Raw genomic sequence first — 23,937 nt, forward strand, 5'->3', positions numbered from 1 at the left:
ATGATTTCAAAGTCATAACCCAACATCTTTGTGACCCATTTTTGTTCCTCTTTTGAAGATAATATTTCTTCTAAAAAGTTTTTAAGACTCTCATTATTTTTTTTACCTTGAAGTGTCTTCCCATTAGGTAAGGTCTCCATTTCTTAAGTGCATATAATATTTCCAACATTTCCTTCGCATAAATAGATCTTTGTAAATACTTTCCTTTGATTGGACGACTTTCGAAAGCAATGAGTCTTTCTTCTTACATTAAAACAACACCAATTACATTTCCTGAGGCATCACATTCCACACTAAAGGTTTTTGTGAAGTCTAGCGTAGCTAATACTAGTGCTTGGCACATTTCCTCTTTAATATTTTCAAAGGCTTTCATTACTTCTAGAGTCCAAGAAAATGCATATTTCTTCAGTAATGTTGTTAGAGGTGCTACTATTCTCCTATAATTCTTAACAAACTTGCGATAATACCCCGTCAACCCGAGAAATCCTCGCAAATTCTCTATGGATGTGGGGATTTTCCATTCCTTAATGGATTTAATTTTTCTAAGGTCTACCTTAACACCTTCATGAGATGCAATATGACCCAAATATTCCACCTCTTGTACCCCAAATAAACATTTAGATGTTTTTGCACATAATTGTTTCTCCTCCAATAGTTTGAGTACTTTATAAACATGTTGAACATGATACTTCCAAGACTTGTTGTATATTATTATATCATCAAAAAATACTAACACAATTTTTCTAAGGAAGGGTTTGAAAAAGGAATTCATCAAACCTTGAAATGTAGAAGGTGCATTGGTAAGGCCAAAAGCCATGACCAAAAATTCACAATGACCCTTATGAGTTCTAAATGTTGTTTTTGACGATATCCTAAACGAAGGTCCAACTTGTTGAAGTAAATTTTTCCATGTAATTCATCCAATAATTCATCAATGATAGGAATGGGAAATTTATCTTTAATAGTGAGCTTGTTGAGCTCCCTAGAATCCGGACACATGCACCATGATCCATCCTTCTTATGCAACAATACTACTGGAGTAGAGAAAGAACTTTGACTAGGTTGAATTATGCTAGCCTCTAGCATTTCTGCAACCATATGTTCAATTTCACTCTTTTGTGCATAGGGATATCTATAAGGCCTGATGTTTGGAGGAACACTTCTTGGAATCAAGTGAATAGCATGATCATGATCATGAATAGGTGGGAGGCCTTTAGGAGTCTGAAATACCTTAGAATGATTGTCCCAGACTTTTTGAAGATTTGGAGAAATAGATTATTTCGATGTGGGAACCTCTAGTGAACATAATTCTGCAATTATGCCACATTGTTCTTTTTTTAGAAGCTTTGTCATGCTATTAAAGCTGATTATATTTCATGGTTTCGTTGTGATACCCCTTAATTCAACTTCATTTCTTTTTGAAAATGAAAATCAAGAAAAGTTCTTGAAAATTAAAAGCTATCGTAACCAAATATTGTAGCCATTGGACTCCTAATACAACATTAACACCACCCATTGGAATGGAAAGCATTGGACTATTCAACACATATTCTCCCATGGATAGCTTGGTATTATGGCACTTTCCAGAGTGATTTATGGTTCTTCCATTTGTGACCATCACTTGACACTCTGGTGATGGATATAGGAAGCAATTCAATTCCTTTGCTATCTTACAATGAATAAAATTATGGGTACTTCCTGAATCAATCAACATTATTACCTTTTTCTTCTTGATACGTACTTCTATCTTGATAGTTTGAGGAGTGGTTATTCCAGCCAATGTATTACAAGATATGGTCAGATTCATTTCTTCTTTCTCTTGTCTTTGTTCCTGGTGTGTATCCTCTTATTTTGATGTTTCTTGTTCCTTTTCTTCTTCCTCTTCACAATCTATGTAAAAAAATTTCTTCTTAGCACACTTATGACCTTTAGTGTATTTTCTATCACAACTATAACAAAGCCCTTTTTCTCTTTTTTCTTCCAATTTTTGTGGTGTCAACCTTGTAGGTTGTGGAAGGCTAGGGGCAACAACACTTCCATCTTTATAGTTTTGATTGGTAGGCTTCCTTGTTGCCATAATTTTTCTTTCAATTTTTCTTGCCAAGCTGAATGCCTTCTCCAATGAATCAGGTTCCAAAATGCGAACCTCATGTTGGATGTTATTATTTAATGTCCCTATGAACACATCAATCCTATGCTCCTCTAAAATATATTTTACCCTTATATTCAATTTTTGGAAATCCTCAATGTGCTCCACCATTGAACCTTTTTGTTTGAGATTTATCAATTGGCTAAAAAAAGTGTTGCTTTTTGTATCCTCATAATGTGTTATCATTTCTTCCGTAAAAATTTGCCAAGTGATAATTTGTTTACAAGAGAAAAGTCATCGATACCATACAAATGTATTGGGTTCCAAATATAAAGTTGCAATGCATACCTTTTGTGTGTTTTGCACATTATGGAGATCAAAATATTTCTCCATCTGTAGTATCCATGTTACGGGATCCTTGCCATCAAAATTCCTCATATCGATCTTTGGAACATGGTGTATCTTCAATCCAATGTTAGAGTCTATGAAATCATGATTAACATTTATTTTTTTCTCATCATGAGTTTCCTTTACTACCCTTTCGCCTTTAGTAAGAATTTCTTGTAGCAACTTTGTCAAATCTATCTTCAAATCTTCCATGTTGCCTTTAAGTTTTTATTCTATACTATGTTGGCATTATGGTACATATGTTGTCCTTGATGGAAACTCACATACAGGTGAGTTCAGAAATGATAAAGTGATGCATGATGGCAACTCACATTGTAATAGGTCTATTTAGAGGTAACAGAGTAATAGCATAGAAGAACAAGATGATGGGACAAAGGATTACAGATCATAATCAAGCAATTGAGGAAAAATAATGTTTTAAGTTGTATATATTGGTTAACCTAGTCCAAGTCACATATACATGCAGGTACACAGAATAAAAGGAGCATATATGCATGCACGCAGTTTCACATAAGGAAAAATGTGTATGGGATAGAAAATTAAGGTTAAAGAATACCAAGGGTCCATACCATGGTATTAGCCCACAATATTGCACAGAATAATAGTTACATGATCCCTTCTAAGAATACCATAGGTTCTAAGAGTTGTCTTGGTGCACGGTATTGACAAAGGCTCTAAGTATATAAGGAGGAGATGATAAAAGTGCTAGGTGTGCAAGTAAAAGGGTTTTTCATGAATACTTCTATCAAAAGTATATTTTGTGTTATAAGGGCTATGGTTATGATATATATATGAAACATATTGTGCACCCATGGATACAATATTGGATCAAGATGATGAGACCTGAAATGACTTATCATTGTATGATATAATAATGGATAGGCTAGATATGAGTGCTAACACATCTTTTATCCTTTAGATGCTATGGTCTGGGTATATCTAAACTCTTGAAAAGTTGTGAAGTTATAGGTCATTATTTGTAGATATATATGTAGGTTCACCTTGGTGAAGGCGCGTATAAACACAAATTCTACACTTCCAAGTAACGTATGCAGTGGAAGTGTTTTTTGTCAAAAAAATGATTGATCTATCTGATTAGTGTTATCATTTTACTGTTGTTTGTCAATGATGTCTTCATTATATCCTAGTAGAAATGATTGTATAAGGCGATTGACATTGGTTACTGATTGATTGAGTAAGAAGGTTGATCTTTGATATTATCCATTTAGAACTCTGTAATATGACAATAGATCTTCAAAATGTCTTTGGTTAGTATAGTGTTTGGTTCAGAATTTTTATGATTCAGTATTTTCCCAACAATTGTTATCTAAGAAAAACAGAAGAGAATTAGTTATGGCACAGAAGATTGGGGCATCTAACTTTTTCTCAAATAAGAAAATCATGCAGGCTCAAGTTATTTCGTGGTCTTCCATATATCATCATCCCAGAATATACCATCTGGAAACCATGTCAATTCAGTAAGAAAACTAGAGCTCAATTTAATGCCAAAGAAGGATCAACAAGTAAGCCTCTTGAACTCATTCATACTAATTTGTGAGGGCCAACAAGGAAAAAGTCACCTTGTGGAGAAGAATACTACATTTTATTCATTGATGATTTTTCTAGAATGTGTTGGATTGGTTTGCTAAAACATAAATATGAATCATTTGAAAAATTTAAGGTCTTCAAAGCTTTAGTTGAAAATGGATTAGATCTAAAATTCAAATGTCTCAGACCTGATTAGGGAGTGGAATTCATATTAGATGAATTTTTTGAATTTTGTGAACAACATGGAATAAAGAGACAATTTTTATCGCCAGAACTCCTCAACAAAATGGTGTGGTGGAAAGAATGAATAGAACAGTTCAACAAATGGCTCGAGCTATGCTTGATGAGTTTGAAACTTCTGACACATTCTGGGGTGAATATGCACATACTGCAACAAATATTCTCATGTACGTGTAAATAGTGATCAAACTTCATATGAACTTTGGTATGGTAAGCCTCCCACTGTAAAACACTTCAAAATTTTTTGGAAGCAAATGTTTCATCAAAAAGACTGATGAAAAACTTGGTAAGTTTGAACCCAGAGAAAACGAAGGAATATTTCTTGGTTATTCATCTAGAAGTAAAGGATACAAATGTTATAATAATAGAATTCAAAAAATTGTTGAATGCATTAATGTTGTAATCGATGAAGCGTGCAGAATTCTAAAATAGATAAAAAGAAGATGATAATGAAGACGGTAAATGATTTCATTTATCAAATCAAAATGATATAGAGGAAGAAACCAATGAAGCATTAGAAGAAGATCTGATAGGGAAAAGGCTCCATTTAGGTATGTTCAAAAGAATCATCCAGAATCTCGAATTCTAGGAGAAAAAGGGTCTGGAGTATAAACAAGAAGAACTCTTGTCGGATCTTCTAGTTATCTAGCCTTATTATCGTCCATAGAACCATAAAATGTAAATGAAGCTAGAAAAGATGAATGTTGGGTTAAGGCCATGGATGAAGAACTTGACCAAATTGAAAAGAATGAAACTTGGGAATTAGTTCCTAGACCTCATGATAAAAATGTTATAGGAACAAAATGGATATTCAAGGATAAGCTGAATGAAAATGGATAGGTAATTAGAAACAAAGAAAGGCTTGTTTGTAAAGGGTATGCACAACAAGAAGGTATAGACTTTGAAGAAACTTTTTCACTTGTAGCTAGACTCGAAGCCATAAGAATGTTTCTTGCTCTTTCAAGCTTTCAAAAATTCAATGTTTATCAAATAAATGTAAAATCTGCATTTCTTAATGGAGATTTAGAAGAAGAAGTATATGTTGAACAACCAGAAGGATTCATTCCGAGAAATGATGCAAAGCTTGTATGAAAACTCAAAAAGTCTTTATATGGACTAAAACAAGCTCCGAGTGCATGGTATTATCATCTTGACAAATATCTTCAACAACAAGGCTTCACAAAAGGATATGCAGACAAAAACTTATATACAAAAATTGAGAATGATAAATTTTTAATTCGTGTTGTTTATGTTGATGATATCATCGTTGGTAGTAATGAAGAATCTATGAGTCAAAACGTTTCTTCTATTATGTAGTAAGAATTTGAAATGTCTTTACTTGGAGAACTAAACTATTCTCTTGGTCTACAAGTGAAACAAATAAAAGATGGTATCTTTCTCTCACAAACTAAATATCTCAAGGACATTCTGAAGAAGTACGAATGGAATATTCCAAACTAGTATGTACTCCAATGGTAATAGGATGTAGTCTCAATCCAAATGATGATTCTCCTACAGTGAATCAACCAGCGTACAAATCTATGATTAGAAGTCTACTTTATCTAACAGGTACCAGACCAGATATCATGCATGTAGTAGGACTTTTGGAAGATTCCATGCCAATCCGAAGGAATCACATCTTCAGGCAGTAAAGAGAATATTCAAGTATCTCCAAGGAACTTGGGACTTTGGTCTATGGTATCCTAAAGATACAGATCTCACCCTTCATGCATATATAGATGCAGATTGGGCTGGAAATGTTGATGACCAAAAAAACACTAGTGGAGGTGCATTTTATATGGGATCACGATTAGTATCTTGGTTCAGCAAGAAACAAAGTTCGATTGCCTTATCTACAGTGGAAGTAGAATATGTGGTTGTTACATCTTGTTGCACACAACTTCTCTGGATGATGCTGACATTACAATATATTCAAATTAAATGTTATCCACCCATCTCCATCTTATGTGATAATACAAGTGCTATTAGTATTTCGAAAAATCTTGTTATGCACTTCAAGACCAAGCACATACCCATTAAGTACAACTTTCTACGAGAACAAGTTCTTGAACAAAAGGTTAAATTGGAGTATGTTCCCTCCAAGGAACAAGTTGCTCATATATTTACTAAACATCTTCTCAGAGAAGCATTTGAATATCTCAGACAAAATTTGGGATTTTTTTTTGCCTCATCTTGTTGTCAAAACCAGTTTATTCAAATTCAGAGGATTGTTTTCTATATGTCGATTTCATGAAGCAGAGTCGCGTATACACATGATTTTATGTTCCGGTATTAGAATTTTTTTTTTTCTGATAGAAAAACAGTGGGTCGGACTCAAAATCAGTTTCTGACATGGTTGTCTGATGTTGATGGATATAGTCTGTTGACATGATTTTTTCATTGATGTTTATTTTATTGATGAAGATGCCTTGATGAATTAATTTTTAACAATGCACAGGTAGCACAGGTTCAGGGGGAGCATTAGCCTTCAAAATATTATGCATTGTTGGCATCATAGTTGTTGAATTCAGTGATGGTCTCATTTATTAATGTAATTTATTGAAAAGGTCATGTAAAGACCTATGGTGTAATAATATGTATCCTTTTGTCATAGTTTATTAAGAATGAGTCCTTTTAGACATATGATGTAATTTGTACCACAACTATGCATGAGAAGGATGACGTGATCATTCCAATTTTCATTCATGTATGAACATTTGGTGTATCCCCACTTCGTTGGGTGATTGATGCATGTATGAGTCATTGGTGATAGGAAAGTCATACTAACATAGTTGAGTTATAGATTCATGTTATTCTTTTGAAAAATATTTCTGCAGACTCTGTATGTGCTCAAGGGGAGCATGGACACTATAGTGCATCTCAACATGTACTAATGGGGAGAATATCTTGGTCTGCCCTTTTCCCTAGATGTCAAAGGGGGAGAGTATCTTGGTGTTGCTTGATATATCTAACATGTTCTACAGCTTGAAGTGATCAACACCAATATGGTTGCCATCAAGTCCAAAGGGGAAGATTGTTGGCATTATGGTACATATGTTGTCCTTTATGGAAACCCACATACAAATCATTTCATAAATGACAAAGTGATGCATCATGGAAGCTCACATTGTAACAAGTCTATTAAGAGGTAACAGAGTAATAGCATACAAGAAAGGATGATGGTACAAAGGATTACAGATCAGAATTAGGCAATTGAGGAAACATAATGTTTTAAGTTGTATACGATGGTTCACCTAGTCCAAGTCGTGTATACACGTAGGTACACAAAATAAAAGGACTGTATATGTATGCACGCAATTTCACATAAGGAAAAGCGAGTATGGGATGGAAAATTAATGTTAAATGTTGAGAATACAACAAGATGATGGAGCTTAGTCGAAAGGAGTTGCCTTCGCTAAGTGGGCCTGCAGGCAAATTATGGCGCAAAGTCTATTTTTAGACTATGCCTATTTTTAGACATATGGATCATGGTCTATGAGTTGTTGGATGCTGTTTATGGATGATTGGTCATGTTGGGAAAAATAGATGGACTTCTATTTCTGGTTCACACCAGGAGTGATCAAAGTCTATTTTTAGGCTGCCAGGTTAAAAATAGAAAAGTCAAATGTTATTGTCTCATAATAATATTTAGACTACAAACTTTATCTTATCCTCTTGGAGCACTTCAGTTTGAGCTACAGATGTGGCACATGCAGCTGTCACAAGGAAATAGACTTTTCTTATGAGTCAGTTGAGCTATTGCATGCATGACATCAGTTAGAACTCATGCATGTGAGTTTTGTGGAGTTGATGGAGTTGTGTTCAGTTTGACTTTGTTAAACTAGTTGTAATTAGTCTAACTGCAAATAGACTAATGATGAGTTGTGTGAATTAATTATTAAATCATAATGCAACTAAAGAATACATCAGTTAACTCAGTGCATGTACAATTCAATGGAGACAGGTGTTAGAGGTTGAGATTGCTATCAGTTGTGACTATAGTTGTGCATGAGGTCTTGCACAAGCGATGTATTGAGTATGCCAATGAGTATTGTGCAGTATATGCCCAGTAGAATAGCCTGTGCTCATGTGATTTCCAGTGTGAGTGATTCTCAGCAGGTATTGTGCAATAGAGGCAGGCAAAGCAGCAGAGGAGATTTGAACCTATGGCTTGTTCGGATCTGAGCTAGTTTTGTGTGTAACAGGTGGAGATAGTACTGAGTACTTGTGAGGACTATTGTACTATGTAATGTTACATGTTCTCAATCATTAATATACAGATAGTGTGGGGTTTTCAGCTGTAAGCTTTCCCCGGGATACATACTGTGTTAATGTGTGCATGCGATTGATGTTTCATTGTTTTTGATGCTACTAAATTGTTGATCAATGTAGAGGAGCTTATGTATTGTGCATGTATTCCGCAAGAGTGCATGATCGGGATAATCTCTATTGAATATGTGTTTATTATTCAAAATTTCTACATGGTATCAGAGTTGTTGATCATCAGATCTATTATTCAGAAAGTGTTTACATCTTATTTCTTCAAGCAGAGTCTGTAATCGGGCTAGGTAGCCTCTGGATTCATCCTAGCTTTGGAAGGTGAGATATCCGGTAAAAGCCCATACATTCAATCTCTGTATGAGAAATACTTTGTTCTCATGAATCTAAGATCCGAGGCGGTTGAGTTTGGAGCTGGTGGAATTCGAATTTGCAGCAATGTTTTCTTGGTATCAACAAGGCAATGTCTTTCAACGGATTGTGATTGGAGTATGCTCTTGAGGGCAACTCAAACTATATTGCATGGAAGGACAGGATGGAGGTAGTGTTGGATGATAATGGGCTGAAGGATTTCATAGAGACTGATGTCCCAAAGCCTATTGATGCTGCGCAGGTTGATGCTTGGCAAAAGAAGACAGCAAAGTGTCGAAGGATTCTGTTGGAGGGCATGAAGGATCACATTGTGTCCAGCCTACATGGTAAGACATCTCCATACTTGATGCGGAAAGCATTGACAGATCTATTCCAAAGCAAGAGCGATCAGAGGAAGCTGGCGCTCAAAGATAAACTCAGAAACATCAAATGTGAGAAGGGAGACAGTATGCCCAAGTATCTTACGAAGTTCACTCAATGCGGGGATGAGCTGGGAAGTGTGGGGGTGATTGTCAATGATGAGGACTTGGTGAGCTTGGCACTCCTTGGTCTTCTGAAGAGTTGGCATTCTTATCAGGACTCTATCAATGGTCAGGAGAAATCGCCAGGATGGGAGAGACTTTGGTCAGATCTTTTGCAGGAGGAGATTAGGTGGAATACCAGGGACGGATCTTCATCAAAGGGACCTGATGAAGAAAATTGTGCTTTGGCTACCAAAGCAAAGAAGGAGAAGAACAAGAAAGCTTCTCAGTCTGGTGTGAAAGGCAAGAAGTAGGACATGTCCAAGGTGAAGTGTTTTCACTGTCACCAGCACGGACACTATGCCACTAATTGTCCGCAGAATAAGAAGAACAAGCAAGCTGCTAGATCTGCAGCAGGAGAGGCTCTAGCTTCACAGTTTGAGCTTGATTTTTCATTGATCGCATGCTTGGTTTCAAGTGTGATGGGATCGATGTGGTTCTTGGACAGTGGTGCGTCTTTTCACATGACAGGAGATCGAGATTTTTTTCTAATCTAGAGGAAAAAGATCTTGGAGTGCACATCGAGATGGGCGATGATGGTAGATACAGTGTGGCTGGTATCGATACCATTTCCTTTGAGAGGGAGTTTGGTAAACCCTTCGTATTAAAGGAAGTGATGCATGTTCCAGGATTGAAGAAGAATCTTATCTCTGTGGTGATGTTAGAAGACAAGGGATATGATGTTGTTTTCAGCGAGGGAAAGGCTTTCCTGCATAGTAAGACAACTGGAGAAACCCGAAAGATAGGGGTTCGAGTGAGGAACCTTTATTAGTTGCATGTAGATGGATGCGCAGCAATGGCATGCAAGGCAGAAGGATTGGTGAGCCGGGATGATGGCGAGTTGTGGCACAGGAGATTGGGTCACCTTCAGCATGGAGCCTTGAAGATACTGCAGCAGATGACTACACGACTTCCTAAAGTCACTCTTGCGCAGTCAAATCAGTGTAAGGGTGTACTTTTGGAAAGTTTGTGAAATCCACCATTCACGAGAAGGATAGTCGCGCCACAATGATCCTTGAGAGAATTCACATAGACGTGTGTGGACCTTTCTCAGTAGCTTTGACAGCAAAACACGAGTATTATGTGATTTTTGTTGATGATTTCTCTAGAAAGTGCTGGATCTTCTTCATGCAGAAGAAGAGCGAGACATACTCAAAGTTCTGTGAGTTCAAAGCACTGGTCAAGAAGGAGTCGGGGAAGAAGCTCAAGACTCTTAGGAGTGATAATGGTGGTGAATACATCTCTGGTGAGTTCAAGGATTGCTGCAAAGCAGAAGGGATTCGAAGAGAGCTCATATCTCCCCATAACCCACAGCACAACGGGGTTGCTGAGCGGAAGAACAGAATGATCGTGGGTGCTGCATGGGCAATGTTGCATGATCAGGGCCTACCCCTTCACTTGTGGGCGGAAGCATGCAATACAGCAGTTTATGTGCAGAACCATTGTCCTCACAGGATACTTGGCATGAGTACACCCGAGGAGGCTTATTTTGGTAAGAATCCTGATCTTTCTCATTTGACAATTTTTGGTGCTAACGTTTACATGCATGTGACGAAGGATGCCAGGAAGAAGTTGGAGTCGACCGCAGAGGTTGGGATATTTGTGGGGTACACTAATACGCCCCACAACTATCGTGTGTATTTTCCAGACAGTGGGAAGACTGTTGTGCGACGGGATATAAAATTTCAAGAGGAGAAAGCCATGAAATGTTCGCTTGAGAGGGAGCTACACTTGCATGCAGATGAGGAGCTATTAGTTCCTAAAGATGAGCTTCAGGACATGGATCAGCCACAGGACGAGGTTCATGGAGTGGAAGAGACCACTCATGCAGCGCCAACCATCAGAGGGCGAAAGCGCTTGATAGAAGCTGAGCGACTGGCTCAAGATACAGAGAAAGTTGTAGGACCACCTATAGCCCAAAGCAGGCAGAGACAGCCACCTGATCGGTACACTCGATACATGGCTCTTGTGAGCAAATGTGTTGTGACTGAGCCATCCTCTTTTGAGGAAGTTGTGGAGGATCCCGCATGGGTAGACACCATGGTGGAAGAGTATGATTCGATTGTCAGAAACAGTGCATGGGAGATTGTTCCTAGACCGGAAGGGAAATTAGTGGTGGGTTCGAGATGGATCTACAAAGTTAAGCAGGCAGCTGACGAGAGTGTGGAGAAGTACAAGGCAAGATTTGTTGCCCGAGGCTTTTCATAGATAGAGGGGATCGATTATGAGGAGACCTTTGCACCTGTCGCAAGGTATTCTTCCATACGGACGATTCTTGCTCTCTCAGCGCAGATGGGATGGCACATTCATCAGATGGATGTGAAGACTGCGTTCCTCAACGGAGTCATTAAGGAGGAGGTGTACATTGAGCAGCCTGAAGGTTTTGATATCTTCAGCAGCGAGCCGCATGTGTGCAAGCTCAAGAGAGCACTGTATGGGTTGAAACAAGCACCACGTGCTTGGTACACACGGATAGACAGTTATTTCACTGAACTTGGATTCTCCAAGAGTGAGGCGGATCCTAACCTATACCAGATTGTGGTGGAGGGTAAGTTGCTTATCATTGTACTGTATGTAGATGATTTGATTCTAACGGGTGATGAGTTGTTGATACTTTCATGCAAGGATGATCTTGCTAAGGAGTTTGTAATGAAGGACTTGGGCCTCCTTCATTATTTCCTGGGATTGGAAATTTGGCAGCGCAGTGATGGACTATTTGTTTCTCAAGGTAAGTATGCTCGGGAGATACTGGAGAAGTTCAACATGCATGGCTACAAGCCTGTTGATACTCCTCTTCCTAGAGGTTGGAGGAAGGAGGATGCCACTTCGGCAAAAGAAGTGGATGCCACTGTTTATTGACAGTTGGTGGGGTCGCTTATGTATCTGGTCAATACATGTCTCGATATATGCTATGCTGTTAAACAGCTTTCACAAGCTATGGTTAAGCCAACCAAGCTCTTCTGGAAGGCAGGCAAACATGTATTGCGTTATTTGAGAGGCACATCGGGATATGGTTTGTGGTACAAACAGGAGGATGAGGTGAAGCTATGTGGCTTCACGGATGCAGATTGGGCAGCGAGCCCAATGGACAAAAGGAGCACATTAGGAGAGGTCTTCAGTATCAGGTCGACAACAGTGCCTTGGTACAGCAGGAAGCAGAGATCCGTGGCACTCAGTTCAGCAGAGGCCAAGTATATGGCAGCAAGTTTGGATGCATGCGAGGTTATATGGATGAGGAAGATCCTAGTCGGTTTGTTCGGTTCTCACTTGGATCCTACTGTGATTTACTATGATAACCAGAGTTGCATTAAACTCTCAACTAATCCTATAGTTCATGATAGATCTAAGCACATTGACATCATGTACCATCATATCAGAGATTGTGTGCAACGGAGAATTATGTTACTTTCATACATTCCAACGGAGGATCAAGATGCTAATATCTTGACGAAGGCGCTCACCACGAGCAAATTCGAATACCACCGAGGCAGGATAGAGGTTGCTGATAATACATATCTTGCTGAGAGGGAGTCTTGAGAATGCAACAAGATAATGGAGCTTAGTGGAAAGGAGTCGCCTTCACTAAGTGGGCCCGCAGGCAAATTATGGCGCAAGGTCTATTTTTAGACTATGCTTATTTTTAGACATACGGATCATGGTCTATGAGTTCCAGGATGTTCTTTATGGATGATTGGTCATGTTGGGAAAAATAGATGGACTTCTATTTCTGGTTCACAGCAGGAGTGATCAAAGTCTATTTTTAGACTGTCAGGTTAAAAATAGAAAAGTCAAATATTATTGTCTCATAATAATATTTAGACTATAAACTTTATCTTATCCTCTTGGAGCACTTCAGTTTAAGCTACAGATGTGGCACATGCAGTTGTCACAAGGAAATATGCTTTTCTTATGAGTCAGTTGAGCTATTGCATGCATGACATCAGTTAGAACTCATGCATGTGATTTATGTAGAGTTGGATGTGGAGTTGATGGAGTTGTGTTCAGTTTGACTTTGTTAAACTAGTTGTAATTAGTCTAACTGCAAATAGAATAATGATGAGTTGTGTGAATTAATTATTAACTCATAATGCAACTGAAGAATACATCAGTTAACTCAGTGCATGTACAGTTCAGTGGAGACAGGTGTTAGAGGTTGAGATTGCTATCAGTTGTGACTATAGTTGTGCATGAGGTCTTGCACAAGCAATGTATTGAGTATGCCAATGAGTATTGCGCAGTATATGCCCAGTAGAATAGCCTGTGCTCATGTGATTTCCAGTGTGAGTGATTCTCAATAGGTATTGTGCAATAGAGGCAGGCAAAGCAGCGGAGAAGATTTGAACCTGTGACTTGTTCGGATCTGAGCTAGTTTTGTGTGTAATAGGTGGAGATAGTACTGAGTACTTGTGAGGAGTATTGTACTATGTAATGTTACATGTTCTCAATCATTAATATACAGATAGTGTGGGGTTTTTCAGTTGTAAGCTTTCCCCGGGATACACTGTGTTAATGTGTGCATGCGATTGATGTTTCATTGTTTTTGATGTTGCTAAATTGTTGATCAACGTAGAGGAGCTTATGTATTGTGCATGTATTCCACAATAGTGCATGATCGGGATAATCTCTGTTGAATATGTGTTTATTATTCAAAATTTCTACATTAAATAATACCAAGGGTCCTTACCATGGTATTAGCCCACAATATTGAGTGGAATAACTGTTACATGATCCCGTCTAAGAATACCATACGTTCTAAGTGTTGCTTTGGTGCATGGTATTGACAAAGGCTCTAAGTATATAAGGAGGAGAAGAGAAAAGGGCTAAGTGTGCAATTAAAAGGGATTTTCATTTATACTTCTATCTAAAGTATATTTTGTGTTGTAAAGGCTATGGTTATGATATAGATCTGAAACACCTTGTGCACCCATGGATATAATGTTGGATCAGGATCATGAGACTTGAAATGACTTATCATTGTATGATCTAATAATGGATAAGATAGATATGAGCGCTAACGCATGTTTTATCCTTTAAATGCCATGATCTGGGTATATCTGAAGTCTTGAAAAGTTGCAAAGTTATAAGTCATTATTTGGAGATTTATATGCAAGCTTACCTTAGTGAAGGCACGTATACACGCGAATTCTGCACTTCCAAGTAGCATATGAAGACGAAGGGTTTGTTGTTCAGAAATGACTAACCTATCTAATCAGTATTATTTTTTTACTTTTGCTAGTCAATGATGTCTTCATTAGTTTTGAAGTAAAATTGTTGTATAAGGAGATTGAGTCTAGTTGATTGATTGATTGAGTAAGAAGGGTGATCTTTGCTACTATCTATTTATAACTATGTAATATGACAATAGATATTCAGAATGTCTTTGGTTAGCACAATGTTTGGTTCAAAAGTTTTATTATTCAGTATTTTTCCCAACACACTATCCATCTTAGCTTACATGCCATCCAACTTAGCTTCCACGCCATACATCTTCGATTCCATGCCATTCATCTTAGCTTCCACACCATTCTTTAAACCATCCATCTTAGCTTCCACACATTTCTTTATCCCATCCATCTTAGCTCCTATTACTTTTTATGAGAGTGAAATTTGTTGCACCTGGTCTCATAATTTTGATTTATCATGTTGCATTTCTTCCTCTTCTTCATGAGTCATGCTAGAGATTTCGGGTTGCTTACTAGGTGTTTCTATTTTCTTTCTTCAGGGCATCAATTAATGATAATTATGGTTCACTATGTCATTTGAATTCCTTCAAACTAGTTTTTCAAATCAAACTTATGAAATTTTTTAAAAAGACTACACACCTTGTTTTGCTTTGTAGGAGATCGATATTGAATTGGTTTTATCTCTATAATTTTAGATCCTCAAGGCCTACAATTTCGTCCTGTGGTAGCCCTTTGAGTCCTCACTCCAATCCTACAATTCTAATCAAGATTGGATTCTCCAAGAGAGAATTATTTCAAATCTCCCACGATGACCTAATTATAGACTCGTTCAGTACATCAAACTTGTATGACATGCAATACACACAAAAAAACATTTAGTCCCTTTTTTTAATGTTTTACGAAATGTCAATCTGAGGCTCAAAGAGAAAGTTATGATGATTTTCCCCAGTTCACCTATTTGAGATATAATTCAGGAGCCTACAAAAACCCTAACTTCCTTGTATCATATCTTCGAAAATATAGCGAGACAAGATCTAAAATTCGTATCCGAGTTTCATCAAGATTTCAGCTCAAATGGGGTTTAATTTTAGTTTCCAAAACATCATAGAAAAAACATTATAGTGAAAATTCCACAATGGCCTATTTGAAGCAGCAAAACCCTAGAATCCAAAGCTATGATACCAATTGTTATGCAACCAACTTACAAAATAGAAGAAAAGATAGAGCAACAACTTTAAAATCATCCTCTTTGAGGGGGAAACCTCCTTTATATTATAAAAATTAACAATTCTTGGATGATACAGATGACAAGACCTCCTTTCTATATATAGGAGTCTAAGGGGTCATAATATAGTCAAAGACGACATAACAATAATAATGTAAGGGCACAAAAATAACAATAGTCGGCTTCTATGGCGCACAATAATAACAATATGGGGACAACAGTGGTACAACAATAAAGATAAGGGGATACAATGACAATAATAATAAGGGAATACACTAATATTATAGAGGCCTAACACTATGCTTAAAGTGGTAGGTGATTTAGAGATTGTGGTACGATAGGTACATAACACTATGCATTGTGTCTCACCTCGTCTTAAAGGTTACCAGCAAGAGTTATCACATCTCATTTCTAATTCTCAAGATCTTAATATCATATACGTACCAAGAATGCATAATGGAGCTGCAGATGCTATGGAAAATGGAGTTGCTAGGATGACATCGCTTAGGGATAGATTTACTATTGATATTTTGAATAAGCCATCTATCTTTGAAAACATAACTAATTTCATGTGTTTTGATGATGATGAACAGATACTACACTTTATGGACAATGCTAATGTTTTCAAAGATGCAGCCATAGATGAAGAAGTGCACGAGAAGTCTCTGCAAGACACCCCTGATGATAACAAGGGGAACCCAATCCTCAAGTGTGTGGTTTCACTTGAGAAACTCTATGACTTGCAGAACCATTTCAAAGCACCCGAGAACATAAAAACCCAGAGTTCCACATTGATTCATGAACAGATCAACTTGGGAACATAAAAAGCTCTAAAGTTTGTAAATCTCAGTACATTTTGCACACCAGAGTAGCAGCAAGCCTTTGTCCTCTTGTTCAGATAGTACCGAGATGTATTTCCATGGACATACGACAACTTGAAAACATATGACACATGAATAATCCAACACGTCATTCCAATACAAGAACGGGTCAATTTGTTTCAACAGAAACTCAAAAAAGTCCATCCGTCACTTGAACCCCTCATACAGAAAGAATTGACTAAGTTGTTGGATTCTCAGATCATATACAAGGTTCATCATTCTATGTGGATTTCAAATTTAGTTTCTATAAGGAAGAAGTCCAGGGAGATCTACCTGTGAATAGATTTCCAAAATCTTAATAGGGCCTCAGACAAAGAAAACTACCCTGTGTCATCTATGGAGAACATCTTGCAGAAAATATTTGGAGCTAAAATGTTCTCTCTCCTTGACGGATTTTCTGGATATAACCAAGGTCTGGTAGCAAAACCTGATAGACTCAAAACTACTTTCCGCACCAGGTGGGATACGTTAGCTTATAGAAGAATACCATTTGAGCTTGTAAATGTACGTGCAACCTTTCAACATGATATGGACATCACCTTCCATGGGCTCATTGGAAAGAGCATGGTGGTCTACCTTGATGATGTGATAGTCTTTTTAAGAAAGCAGTGAGACCACCTGTGTCATCTCAAGAAAATTTTTGAGCGATGTTAAAAGTACGGGATATCCTTCAATCCTAAGAAGAGCGTATTTGCAGTGTCTGAGGGGAACCTCTTTGGGCATATCATCGCCAAAAGTGGGATCAAGGTTGATCTGGACCAAGTTCAGACTATCACGCAGATTCCTCACCCAGTCAATAAGAAAGTTATGCGATCCTTGGGAAAAATAAACTTCCTCTGGAAGTTTATCTTAGATTATGTGCAGATTGTCAAACCTAACCAAGATATGATCAAGAAGGATGCATTCTATGACTGGGGAATGAAGGAAAGGGATGTGTTCTCCCGTATCAAGAAGGTAATAGTAGATTTAACTATGTTGCACGACCCAGATTTTAGCAAATATTTCTTGCTATATGCATTCACTTCTGACAACTCACTCACTACATTTTTCACACATAAGGATGAGATGAACAATGAAGGTCCCCATATCCTTCATGGCGCGAGCATGCAAGGACCCGATCTCAACTATCCCACCATGGGTAAACATGCATATGTTGTATACAAGGCAGTTAAACATTTAAGACCCTACCTATTCAAAAATCATTGCATAGTCCTTATGCCACACCCAATATTCGGAGCACTGCTTGTTCAACCTAGGTGAGAGACATGTGAACTAGATGATAGGACTTCAAGAGTATGATCTCAATATCAAGCCAGTTCACACTGTCAAGGGTCGTGGTCTCTATATACTTGCAGTAGAAGCAATACACACCTAAGAGGAAGAAGAAGAGCTCATCAGTTGGGAGCAAGAAATCGACATGTATAATATAGAGTAGCAGCACCCACTTCGCACAGTAACTCTTGGTACGAAGAAGTGCGACAATAACTTGAGCACGACACCATGCCCTATGACTTTTCGATGTGACAAAAGAGGGCACTTAACCTCAAAGCCTTATCTTACCAGTGGGTGCACGGAGTGCTTTACAAAAATCGCAACAACAAATTTTTTCTCAGGTGCCTAGAGGCACAAGATTCAAAGAGAGTGTTGTGTGGCATGAATGAAGAACCAATCAATGATCACTTCATGGGTAACACAACTGCACATAATGTCATGAGAGTTGATTTCTACTAGCCTACATTGTTTAAGGATACACATGCTTATGCCCATAAGTGCCCAGTCTGTCAGCGATGTGCTGGAAGAACATGAAGGTCAGCAGCCCTGCTACAACCTGTTGCAGTGGATGAACCATTCGAACAGTGGGGCTTACACATCATTGGGGAAATCTTCCCCCATTCATCAAAGCAAACACCACTACATTCTGACTGCGGCAGATTACTTTCACGGTGGACGAACCAGTTCCGATCAAACAAGTGAACGACCAAGAAGTCATCAGCTTCCTTCAACAGAATGTCATCGCGAGGTTTTGGCCCTTCGTCACTTGGTCCTCCCTTCGACAAGGGTCCCTCTATTCACTACTTTGCATGAATTATGTGCAACAAGTTATTTGATCGATAGGGACAAATTTTCTTGACCTTAATTACGTTTGATGGCACTAGATAGTAAGTAGGTTCAACGAAATGTCAGCGGAATAATTTTACTGTGACTGGGCCGCTAGGCAGAACAGGTTCCATTGGTTTCAATGAAGGAAAGAGCCAATATCTAGAGTTGTAGGAAATAACGAGTATCTAGTTTATAAACGAAGGGCAGAAAACAGAGGAGAGAGAAGGGAAGAAGACAATAATTACAGAAACAAAAGGAAAAGGAAGGAGAGCATAATTTCAGTAAAAGTAGGGTAGAACTGTTAGAAGAGGAAGAAGGCGATGCGGCGGTAATTTAAAGCCAGAGATGAAAACGACGTTAACCCGAAGACCAAGCTAGCGAGGAAAAAGTTTGTTAACGTGTTATTGAATTTTATTTTAATTGAGCTGAGAGGCTCATTCTACGGCCAAGTGTGAAGGAGATGGGAAGTATGTCCTCTCTCTTACGATAAAAATAAAATAGAAAAAAATAGAAAAAAAAAATGTAGGCTATAATAAAAAATAAAAATAAAAAATGTCGGCTATAATTTCATGTAAAGTAACTGGAAGTAAAAAAAAAATATCAGTAAGATGTTTAAACCTTATATTGTTCAAAAATATTTTAATATAGAAAAAAATTGTTAAAGCAATATATTTTAATGTTGTATAGAATAATATTTCCAATGAGTTATGAATAAAATATTTTAATATAAATTAATATTGAAGTATACTTAAAAATATATTAATAATAAAAAACAAGTTGAATGTGGCCTGATAAAATGGCTTAATGCATATGTTAGGTAATCTCTATAACATTCAAAAATACAATTTAAACAATAAAAAATTACACATTGTTTTTTGCACTCTAAAATAAGTTTGGGCCTAAAGAAATTTGATCCCTCTAGGCTCATGTTAGACCCGTGGTTAAAATGGATATATGCTAGTGATAAAGATATAACACTTTTGAGAAGGAATTTAACCCGGGTGGTTATCTCTCCTCTTTTTTCTTTGATGAGAATAGTTTGAGTTGTTAATATTTATTTTAATGATAAAAGCATAGTAATTTTGAGTAAGACTTTAATCTAATTAGTTTTTTCTTTGCTTTTTCTTTTTTCTGGTTTGCCTAGCAAATAAGAATAATTAATAGTTTGAATAGTTTAATGGTTAAAAATATATAGTATTTTATAAAATGATATAGCTTCAAATTTAAATAGATAGAAATATATGCTTTCCTATATTTAAATAGCTAAATTGTTATACAAAGTCAACTCATTCTTTCATTACTAAAACATCTCATAGACCTTTAATAAGAAAAATCTATATGTAAATGCAATTTTATTTATTTTTTATTTTATGTATTAGAATAATAATATTTTTATTAAGCATGTAAATTTTTGAAATTTATTTTATTTTTATTTTACAAATATTTAAAAAAACTTAATAAGTAAATAAATTAACTAGGATTCATAATTATTTTTTAAGGTAATGGATTTTTTTTGGTGAGATGGTAAAGTTTTTGAACCCCAACCTTACGACAAGTTACTCTCCATTCCAACCTTATGACAAGTTATTCTCCATTCCATGGTCTTTTCAATATTAAATATGGAAGTAAAGTTCCTAAACCCCAACATTATGACAAGTTATTCTCCATTCCATGGTCTTTTCAATATTAAATATTGAATTTAAAGAGCTGTCATTATTACATTAATTTTAAAAGTACTCAACAAAATAAATAAATAAATCCTGAGCTATTTGCATTTTCCAAAAATGGGTTTCTGTTGTCATAAGGGAAAATGATTTTTGATGAGATTTTCCTTATTTCGTTTGGGAAGAATTTCAATCTTTCAATCAATCACTCAAGAAAATTTATACAAGGCTGTTTTATAAAATTCATTCAAGAAAATTTATACAAGGCTGTTTCATGGGCGGTTTCACCTTTTTAATCTAAAACTTGTTTCAAAGACAGGCTGGTTGGTTAATCAATCTCCACTTAATGCTAACTTCACGTGAAGATGCGTTCAACCAGTTTTAACAATATCCCATGTTATTTTAATAAAATTAAAAATAAATTATTAGAAAAATATTCATTTATATTACAAGCATTCTGATTGTTTTCAAACGAATGATGTGCGTTCCTTTTTGGTTTTTAAGATGTAATATATAATACATGACATTAAGAACGAAGGATTATAACATTTATTGTGAAATATGTCATGTACTTTAGAAAAAGTTTTATTAAATAAAGAGGACGTTTTTTTTTGAAAAGTGGGTAAATAATATTGGGTTAAGTTGTATTTTTTGGTTTTTAAATATATCAATAAATTTAGTATTTTAAAAATATAGAAATAAATTTATAAAAAAATTATGATTCCAACATAATACTACTTTAAAAAGAATTAATGAAAAATTTAGAATACTCAGCCAATTATCTTATTATAAAAATCCTGTGTATATGAAGTAAAATAATGTGTTTGATCTATAGAACTCAGTTTTAGATGATTAATTTTTTTTCTTAATATTGATATAAAAATTATAATTTTAAATCTCTCCTAAAACTGGATCTTGTGTTTGGAATATGCCTTAAAAATGGTTCAAGATTATAATTTTAAATCTTTCTCCTAAAACGGTTTAGATTTGGTTAAAGAGTCATTTTTTTTTGGAAGGTAATACGTTTAAAAACGCTTTAGATTTGGTTAAAAGGTCATTTTTTTGGAAGGTAATAGTTTAATGAAGGTCATTTTTTTGGAAGGTAATACGGTTTGGAGTATGTCGGTTTAGATTGGGTTAAAAGTTCATTTTTTTGGAAGGTAATAGTTTAATGAACAAATATATCTTGTAACTGTCTTATTACTACTCAAATATATCTTGTAGTTGTCTTATTACTAGTTTGACAAGTAAGTAAGTAATGATATTTTCAGGCTATGAAAAAGAAATAACCAGTGAAAGAGAAAGAAGAAGAAATGACCCATGAGAAATAGTATGGAAATACCCATGGACACCGAAATAGAATCGAAAACTTATATAAATGACTGTACATACACATTATTTATGCAATCGACAATCTAGAACACATCTACGCCTGCGCATTAACTCCCATACATAAAACAGGAGAGCGGTATATTCGTGCAGATCAATGTTTGAAAAGTGGAAGAGCTTCGTCAAATTACGTAACATGCTCTCACATGAAAGAGTGCTCACTACATATACTACGAAAAGAGAAGTTGCTACCGAAAAGCTAATTGGGACAGACAGGGAGATTGAGAGTGGCTATGTGCGTCGCACTGTTGTTGGGATTAACAGCGGGTGCCTTTTCGGCATGCCAGAACACCGGCGTTCTCTGTGAGGGAGCCAACCAGAGACGATGGCTTTGCTGATAGACTCGAAGCCTTCGCATAACTCGACGATGCGGCCGCACCCGATTGAGTAAAGAACGCTCCGTTCAGCATCAGGTCTCCGTCTGACCTCCAATTCCACCTCCGCCATGCGCTTTCCGGTGCGTACTCGTGCTTCGTCATCTGTCCGACCATTCATATTCATCAATTCCATCTTCACTCTGTTACTTTCGACACTAATAGATTGAGAAGAATTGCAGAAGCAAAGCTTACCTCCTTGGAGAAGCGATTGACAGGTGCGAGGAATCGATTGCCTTGGCTGTTGATTGTTGGGTTCGCGCTTCCGCCGATTGCGTACATTTCCCAGTGTGTGTAATCGTTGTTCAACACGTGGAAGTAACCATGTCGGCATCTGCATTTTAGCATTAAACATTGTTTTACAGAGAAACTTTTGACCTCTAAGCTTGGCTGGATTGTTAACGAATAAAACACAAAACGAAAAATTTGAAATCAGATCGATTCAGATACCTAGGTATGCGTTGCACGAGCCCTTCCCCGAAATGGTTGAAGGCAACCGTTACTTGCATGTTAACGTCCTGCACATATTCGTCGCTGTGGCCGAGGAGCATAACCTGCGACAATTTATATATGACAATGTGACGAATGGCATGAGCATGAATAGGAAATTTTGAACTTTTAATGTTACAAAGCCAAAATTGAGATTCAAACCTTATCATGGTGCGTCATAAAGTTGTTTGAAATTGTTATTGCAGTCGACCCCAGGATTGCATCGATGAGTCCATCTGCACAGTTTGACAAGGAGCAATGGTCTACCCAGATATTGCTTCCCCCAAAGATGGAGACTCCATCTCCATCACTTCTCGTCCTCCACCCGTAATGTCCTGGGGAATCCCTCACCATGGCATTTCCTGCAGGCTTGCAGTCATGGATGTGAATCCCGTGAATGATAATGTGGTGAACGTATTGTACCGTAATGCAGGCACCGTTGGCAATGTGGACATTTACACCTCTCCCGTCGATTGTCTTGTAACTGTTCATGATAAGCTCTTCTTTGAGCTGGATGACCATGTCTCTTTGAAAAATTATCCACAGAGGCTCAGTTTGAATAACAGCGTGGCGCAGGGTACCCGGCCGGGGAGTGACTGCATCGTAGTCATTGGAATCTGTGACAACGTAAATCCTCCCATTCCTCCCTCCAATGGCATTCCTGCCAAACCCAATGGCGCAATCTGCGAGCCTCTTTCGATCGTTTTCCCAATCTGGATTGCAGCGCCAGCAGTCGTCGATGGGGTTCCCCGTTCCGCAAGACAAATAACTTAGCTCCCTCCTCGAATTGTTAATGCTCCTGCGATACATTGCATCAATTAACGGTTATTTCTCCGACCATATATTACATTAATTAAGCCCAAGCCCATAACACCTTCAAATCCCTAAACGCATATTATAGACAAGCAAGGTACCGTACAGCCCTGACGGAAATATATTCAAAGTTCTCTAGAACCTAGTGGAGGTAATTTGTTTTTGTGGCCAATCAAATCTAAAATATCATTTCCCTGAATATTAAGGACGGAAAATAACCAGCTAGGGTCATAAATGTCCACAGTTGGATTTTGGAAGGCGAGTGATGTAACTGCTGGGATATACAACCCCGTGTTTCTATGGCTCGTGAGCAAGTTGGTTATTTGTTGACAATATTGAGTATTATGTACTAAGATAATTAGA

At 37.1% G+C, this 23,937-nt stretch overlaps 1 protein-coding gene across 1 annotated transcript; it reads right to left on the reverse strand.

Moving 5' to 3' along the window:
• Positions 1-22,155: 22,155 nt before the first annotated feature.
• LOC149181549 (putative pectate lyase 18) lies at positions 22,156-23,577 on the reverse strand. The gene is made up of 4 exons (XM_089418349.1): positions 22,924-23,577; positions 22,723-22,826; positions 22,468-22,606; positions 22,156-22,377 (listed from the first exon to the last, which is right to left on the reverse strand). The coding sequence occupies exons 1-4, from the start codon at positions 23,569-23,571 to the stop codon at positions 22,156-22,158; spliced, it is 1,113 nt and encodes a 370-aa protein (XP_089274475.1). The 5' UTR covers positions 23,572-23,577.
• Positions 23,578-23,937: the final 360 nt, after the last annotated feature.

The sequence above is a fragment of the Pinus tabuliformis genome, chromosome 3_2 (assembly GCF_031772625.1).
Source record: "Pinus tabuliformis cultivar Carrire ecotype Pingquan chromosome 3_2, CPIR1, whole genome shotgun sequence".
NCBI classification, from domain to species: domain Eukaryota; kingdom Viridiplantae; phylum Streptophyta; class Pinopsida; order Pinales; family Pinaceae; genus Pinus; species Pinus tabuliformis.